Below are 8,664 nucleotides of genomic sequence, written 5' to 3'. Positions count from 1 at the left end.
TTCCAGAATTTTAAACATTTCTTGTGTTTCGTCATGCCCATGTGAGTAATGAAATGATATATGAGTTTAAGAGGTAATGCAATGATGATGCCCATCAAATTGTAGATTAATTAGTTGGGAGACTAAGATGAGAAGAAGAGAAAATGTCCCCTTCCTTAGCTAGAGATATTCCCCTCCTAAGAAGTGTTTGCAGTGTTGGTAGCTTGCTGTGGAAAAAGTCTCTAGGCAAATGTAGTAACCACCAAAGGTGCTTTGGATTTTCAAAGGAGATGAAGATGATAATTGTTGTGTTCTTCTTGATAAGTTTGTGGATTGAGAAGTTTGTTAGTTTTGTTTTGCCCTGAGCAGTGCTTGGAATTGTTATGCTGCCACTCCCAAAAATTAGGTGGGTTTACCTGTAGTACTGATTGTAGAAGATCCTACAATAGAGTATCACTTAGTTCAAGTTCCTAAGTAAAAAAATTGTCTTCTCCAAGTTAGCTTCCACTCCGAGTTCCCCCGAACATCTCCCTAACTCATTAATGTGAGCATCGCAAAACAAAATAAGGTTATAGAGCCTTCTAAACCTAGAGAAAAGATTATCATACCAAAAACTTATAGTAGCCCCACCCGCTACACAATGGAAACATTTCTCCAGAAAGAATGAGTGTTATCGGAACACCTAATTTGAAGATTACATAAGTCTCTCCCCATGGAGATTTTTTTGAACATCCCAGCTCCCCAGACGATTAGTAATATTCTAACCAAACTTAAATTACAACACTTTACACCAAAGACTATCACTCTTATTAATTAGAGGCAAATTCCATTTCCCAAGAAGAGCAAGGTTGAACAAATGGATATGTTTAACACCTAATTCACCCTCAGACTTAATTTTGCATACATTTTCTCATTTAACCCACTTAATCTTATTTTTGCTATGTGTATCATCAGGTTACCAAATAGTCACAAAAAATATATGTGTTGAAACAATTTGATCCCTTGAAATTTTTATATCCTATAAAATTGGATGAAGTCTATGTTTTTAAGGATTGATTGGTACATGATCAACTAATATAATAAATGTGTGAAAATGGTGATTAAAAAGGAGAGTGTAAGACATTTATTTTACATATTGAAATGGACATGAGATGGAACTACCCTTTTTTTCTGAATATATCATGTTCTCAGTGAATGTCAATAGTATTAAAACGACATAAATAGAGTCTCAATTTATTCTATTAACCAATCATACTTATTACCAACTGTTGAGTCTAACCCTAGACAATTATAAAGACATGGATGGAAACTAGGCCACAACCAGTTTATATGTCTAAGCATAGAGAATTCAAAGACAATAATTCGATAGATATAATCCAAACAAAAGAGACTCATAAAACATTATTAAGAAGATTACAATTAAGCTCTATTTGTAGCCACAAGTGTCCCCCCTCTTTGGGGTTGATCTCTAGTGATTTTCCGATCAAGCTCATTCAAATGGTGATCAATCACCGATAAGAGATATTTCGCATTTTGCATATTAATATTCTCTTCAATAAACCCAGTACTTAGGGATTTGAACATGAGAAGGGACATCATCTCCTTTTGATTCCGAATCTTCTTTTTCTGCAGTTGGTCTTGAGCTTTCCCGATTCTTTGCTTCAAAAAACTTTGTTGATCGAACATCTTTCTGCTTTGTTCGAGAGGAGGAAATGTCAAGAACTTGTATAGCACGCTTTGGCTTATATGTCGCATTCCTCTTTGCATCATTGACTATGTATGCAAGTTTCCTATTCCTTCTAGCCATGGTGGTGATCAGAAAAAGGGAAGAAAAAGTAGCAAGAAGGAACCAGAGGAATGTTTTTGTTTTGATTTTCATACTCAACTCCTCATGTTGTTTATATAGATAAATTGAGATATAGCTGAGATGGTTTTGGATAAACACCAAACTTGGTACATTGTACATAGTCATCACACAATAATCAAAGAAAATTTACCATAAAATATTGTTTAAATGACCTTCCATTTGTGAGGAAATTCAAATATGAAACTTTAATGTAGATATCCAAGTGAATAGGTGGAAATGTTGGTGAGGGAAGTGGTTGGTGTGTATTGAAAAAACCAAATTGCGATTTTATTTGCCCACCTTGTAGTTTTTTTACACAAACCTTGTATGTAACTTTTAAGTGAGACGTTTTAGTTTTAATATTTTAGTCTTAAATATTATTTTTTTTGTCCTTATATTTGTTGGTGATTTTGAATTTAGATTCTTTAAGTGATGTATTGGGATTATTATTGGTAATTTGAGTCGTGCTCATGGGGCTCGCTCGCCAGCACCTATGTTTTGGCTGGTTGTACATGAAAAATGTGTTCATCCGCCCTAAAATGATTGTCCAACATTCACTTTTGCTCACGACATTTTAAATGGGTGGGCAAGGCGGCCCACGGGCATAAATGAATTCTACAATAAGAAATTTGACGTGCCAAGTATGACAAGAGCAATTTATGTTCTCATTACTCGAGTACAATATATCAATTTTCTAAAATATAATATCTTATCACTTAACTATATGTCCAATTTATTCAAAACAATGTATTATATTTTGTGTTTTGAATCTCACTGTCACATTGTGCATCCATGTAATATCAAATATGATAACATAAATATTATAATGTTTCAGTAGTAAAGTAAAAAATAAGAGACAATATATAATATTTTGCAACGATTCATGTACTAAATCATTTTTAGTTTTTTTTTAATTTAGCGCGGCCCGCAAGCTTGCCATGCCCATGTTTAGAGCGGATAGAGCACATGATATTTCATACCCTATTTAAAAAGGACATGCCCATGCCCACTCTAATTTTGGTGGGTATTGTATAGGCATGGACATGACAACCGTAATTGTACTAATTGTGATTTTTCAAGAATGAATTGAAGAAAAGTAGTGAATATTCATGATCTTTCCCTAACCCTTAATGTGATAATTTTTTTTATATTTTTTAAATTACAAAAGTTTTTTTATTTGATTTGAGATTCATTATTTATCATTTAAAAAAGTTTATGACTATTATTGTTGTCATTAATTCCAAAATTTTATATACCTCATTTGATTGTTAATAATTATTTATCATATAAAGGATTGTTATTTACTATTTAATTTTTGATTTATTGATAATTTACTCAAATAGAAGCATCGTGTCCCAACTATTTAAATATTACATTTTATGCATATATTGTTCTATCCTTATTATTAATATTTATTATTTTAGTATTATTTACATTGATATTTATACATTTATTGTTCCATCCTTATTATTGTATTACTGACATTGATATTATTTATTAATAGTTTTAATGTTTTTATTATTATTAGTACTATAATTTTTGAAAGAAAAAAGCAGATTTATATAACATGGAAAAATGAAAATCTGGACTGAAAAGTACGGAGAGCACATAAACAATAAATGGATGAAGATGATACACTTCAAGCTTTGGCATGTTAACACACAGAAACTGGGATATCGACCGAATGTCCTGTCTAACACGGTCAAATGAGGGCAGCATCTGTCTCGAGCTAACTCCTTAGGTCACTTTAAGTATATGTATTGATATATATTACTTTACAAAATGGTTTGGTAATGTCTCCATGATGGCTTACTAAAGCAAATTAAAACATCTTATTAAATGACTTTTTTTTTAAAATTTAAATAATTAAAACACAGATGCCTATAATTAATGATTTTCCGACATTGATTAAGATTGAAATATTATATGGGTAAAATTAGTTTCAAGAAATCTAAAATGTGTTCTTTTCACAATAGAAATTTAAAATTTAAAAAATTACTGTAATATCCAAAAAAAGATAAAAATATTTATCTGGCCCTAAGAAATACAAAAGTGATCAAAATATTGTTCTCAACCTGTTTTATACCTTTTTTGATATTTTTTTACTATTAATTTTTTTATTCAAAATCACAATTCGCATAATGACACCTAGTTAGTCTTTGAGATCTTTATTTTTTAAAGGCAATTCAATTACATTTTTTCTGAGCTATTTTTTGTTCTTAAACTGGTCTAATAATTTTTGTATGTGTCAAATATGTCTTTCAAGTAATTCAATATTTTTAAAATCAGTCTGTTATGTCATTTTGTATTTTTAAATAAGTTATTTTCTGATAGCTTGTAACTTAAAATCAAAATTTTAATTGTATAGAGGTTCGTAAGATTTTTTATATTTTATATTTTGAAATGAATGATACCAAAATCATGAATTTTGATTGAGAATTGAGAGACTGATTTCCTTGCACCAATTGACTAAATTTTATTTTATAATTATTATTGTATTATATAATTAAAAGGAGTTATACATTATTAATTGTAAAAATATAATTTAGTGACTGATACATTATATAAAAGTTGTTTGAAATATATTGTATAACTTATATATTTTTATTAAATTACTGAATTGTTTCATCCTGATTATCGGAATCTCTCTGTTACCCGGGATGACCTCTTAACTAGCCGATCAAGAACCAGGTATGGTCAGATAAAGAACCTAAACGTAGGCTTCGCGATCACCCGGACATGGTGCATAACTTTTGGGACCACGACCATGGCATCACACCTACTACATCACCTGCAATCCCACCTACCTCTGCCAACGCGACAAGGACAGAGTGTCATATGGCCATTAGACCTGACGTAAGTTATAAGTCAACTATGCACATGGTATGGCCCTGCCAAAGCTGCCTGATATGGGAAAAGGAGCTCCCGACATATTAGAATAGTCGACCATGCCAACTGTATCCTCTAGAGCCACGTCATCCACCTCAACCACTATAAATAGGGGTCCCCCAACAGGATGTATCACTAGAACTTATCATTCGTCATTATTACTCTCTACTTACTTCTTATCTCTCATTTACTACTCCCGAGCATTACCTCCATCGGCGGCTCTAAGACAACCCCTGTCTAGCTTCCAGAAGAACTCTTACTCGAATATTTGAAGAAGCTTTACTCAGATCTTTCATCAAACCAATCCGACTAACCGTTCATTGACGAAAGAACAGGAATCGTATTATTTTAATAGCTAAAGACTAGCCAAAAACATGTCAGGTCCATATTTGTGTACTAGTTTGGGGAAAAAACTAACTGGAGAGATCTACAAGCCAATTAATTGGGGCATTAAATAAATATTACAATTAATGCAATTAAAAATAAAAGTAAACTAATTAAATTTATTTGAAATTTAAAATATAAAATAAGTTCATTAGCATACTAAAATAATATTTCAAGTTTAAAAAACAATGAAAAATAATGCAAATATAAAATAAATTACAATGAATAAGTAATTAAATTAAGTAGAGTATATAAAAAAGGGAAAGTGAAAAAAGATACCATCATAGAGAAATGAATAATTAAATTAATTATAGCATAAAAATAATGTTTAAAAGATTAAAAATAAAAAATAAAAATAATAAAGTAGAGTAATACATATTGAAATTTTATGATATAAAAACGATTAATTCAGGTAATTAAAATGTATACTACAACTAAAGCAATAAAAATGATAAAAATGTAATGGAATTAACCGAGTATGTAAAACATGAAAATGCAATTATTTTGACATTATAAAATGAGTATTCAACTATTCACAGTATATAAAATATAAGTAACGGAATAAATGTAATTAAAAATTAAAATATAAAATTATATGATATTATTATAAATCGTAGTTTATAAAAATAACATCTCGGAATTAATTTGAGCATTTGAAAACTTAATAATTCAACTAAATGGAGCATATAAAATATGAATATATCAAACAATTCAACTTTATGTAAACATTTTAAAATATGTAACATATATAATATAACTAGTCATAAAATGTATAAAAAGTGATAAAAAATAATTAATAAATTCAATTTGATCACATAGTAATTATTTATTTAATTAACTTGAAAATATAGAAATTGATTAGTACAATTAATGCTTTCAAAATTTGAAATCTAAAACATTTAAATTTAAAAAGAGAATGACAGGCATAAAACTGTGTCACGGTTAAGAGTTCGGATTTAAATTTAGTATACAAATATTAACATGTAATTTTTGCACAAATATTTATTGAATTTCATGGTTAATATTTATTTTGAAATTACAAATGTTATAAACATACAATATTTTGAAATTTGTGAGTTTTCGGGGAACTTTTGTGGTGTATTAAAATTAAATTTTAGTTTCACAATAATTGCTAGAAATTTTATCATGAATGAGAGACCATTATTGAATATGAGAACTTACAATATTATTAAGAAAAAAAGACCAATTTGGTCATTAATATTCTTCCTATATTAAATTATACATCTATGTTTTTTTTTGTTCTGCAAAAGTAATATTATTAAAAGCATAAAAAGTGCATAGTTAGTACAAGAGTAAGATGGTGATCAAAGAACAATTACAAATCAAATAAGTGAGACATGCTAGCAGATTTGCTATATAGTAAGAATAAGTAATTGAATCATTGCTCTTTTGTCTATTGATCTATAACTAACCAAGATTTTACCCTCTCAAATTCTAGAATTTCTGAAGATTTTACCCTCTTGTGTTTTGGTATGTCTATGTGAGTAATGAAATGATGTATGGTTCAAGAGGTAGTGCAATGATGATACCCACGAGAATGTAGATTAGTTGTGCGACTAAATAAGTCAAATGAAATGAAGAGAAAATGTCAACTTCCTTAGCTAGAGAAATTCCCCTCCTACAAAGTGTTTGCATTGTTGGTAGTTTGTCACGTAAAATTCTCTATGCAAATGTAGTAACCATCGAAAGGTACTTTGAATTTCAAAAGGGGATGTAGATGATGGTTGTTGTATTCTTATTGTTGGTAAGTTTATTAAGTGAGAAGTTTGTAAGTTGATTTGATCGAATACTATATAGAATTGTTATGTTGTCACTTCCAAGAATCGGGTATGTCTACTTGTACTACCGGTTGTAGAAGTTTATTTAGAAGAATATCAATTAGTTCAAGTTCCTAAAAAAAAATTGTCTTCTCTAAGTTAAGTTCAATTCCGAGTTCCCCATGACCATCTCCCTAACTAATTAATATGAGCATCCTAAAACTAACTAAGGTTATATTCTCTCCATTATTATATCTCAACACTTTGTACTAAAGACTACCACCGTCAATAATTAGATGCATATTCCATTTCCCAAGATGAACAAAGATTAAACAAATGGATATGTTTAACACCTAACCCCCTCAGACTTAATTTTATACACATTTTTTCCATTTAACCGGATTAATCTTCATTTTGGTATGTGTAGCATTAAGCTAAGTTACCAAATAGTCACAAAAAATATATGTACACCTTGAAATTTTTATATCCTATAAAATTGGATGAAGTCTATGTTTTTATGGATGGATTGGTACATGATCAATGAATATAATAAATGTGTGAAAATGGTGATTAAAAAGGAGTGTGAGACATTCATTTTACATATTGAAACGGACATCGTGAGAGGGAGGTATCCTATTTTGTTGAATATCATGTTCTCAATGAATGTAAATAGTATTAAAACGACATAAATAGAGTCTCAATTTATTCTATTAACCAATCACACTTATGACCAACTTTTGAGTCTAACCCTAGACAATAATAAAGACATGGAAAATAAACATGGATGAAAATTAGGCCACAACGAGAATTCAAAGACAATATTTGGATGGATATAATCCAAACAAAAGAGACTCATAAAACATTATTAAGAAGAATACAATCAAGCTGTCCCCTCTTGGTGTTGATCTCTAGCGATTTTCCGATCAATCTGATACAAATTTTGATCAATCACCGATAAGAGATCTTTCACAATTTGCAAATTAATATTCCCTTCAACAAACCCAGTACTCAGGCATTTGAACATGAGAAGGGACATGATTTGCTTTCTATTTTGAATCTTCTTTTTCCTCAGTTTGTCTTGAGCTTTCACAATTCTTTGCTTCAAAAAACTTTGTTGATTGAACATCTTCCTGCTTTGTTCGAGAGGAGGAAATGTCAAGAACTTGTAGAGCACGCTTTGAACTCCAGAATGAGATGGCCAAACCTCTGGCTGAAGTTCATTGCTCCTATATATAATGGCACAAGCATCAACACCACAAAGGGTGCTGATCTCCATAGTCTTTTTTATCAAACTATTTTTTCTTTTCTTATATGTCGCATTCCTCTTTGCATCATTGACTATGTATGCAATTTTGGTATTCCTTCTAGCCATGGTGGTGATCAGAAAAAAGAAGAAAAAGTAGCAAGAAGGAATCAGAGGAATGTTTTTGTTTTGATTTTCTTACTCAACTCTTTATGTTGTTTATATAGATAGTTTGAGATACAGCTGAGATGGTTTTGGATAAACACCAAACTTGGTACATTGTATATAGTCATCACACAATAATCAAAGAAAATTTACCATAAAATATTTTTTAAATGACCTTCCATTTGTGAGGAAATTCAAATATGAAACACTAATGTACATATCCAAGTTAGTAGGTGGAAATGTTGGTGTGGGAAGTGGTTGGTGTGTATTGAAAAAATCTATTTTTTCGATATGGAAAAATTGAAAAAACCTATTGCCGTTGTATTTGCCCAGATTGTAGTTTTTTACACAAACCTTGTATGTAACTTTTAAGTAAGAAG

General features: G+C 30.1%; 1 protein-coding gene across 1 annotated transcript; it reads right to left on the bottom strand.

Annotated features, from left to right (window-relative positions):
- LOC109344570 (agamous-like MADS-box protein AGL80) lies at positions 7,757-8,248 on the bottom strand. The gene has a single exon (XM_019583336.1). The coding sequence runs from the start codon at positions 8,246-8,248 to the stop codon at positions 7,757-7,759; it is 492 nt and encodes a 163-aa protein (XP_019438881.1).

Source organism: Lupinus angustifolius, chromosome LG04 (assembly GCF_001865875.1).
Source record: "Lupinus angustifolius cultivar Tanjil chromosome LG04, LupAngTanjil_v1.0, whole genome shotgun sequence".
Lineage (NCBI taxonomy): Eukaryota > Viridiplantae > Streptophyta > Magnoliopsida > Fabales > Fabaceae > Lupinus > Lupinus angustifolius.
This window is presented reverse-complemented; position numbering and strand designations above follow the sequence as displayed.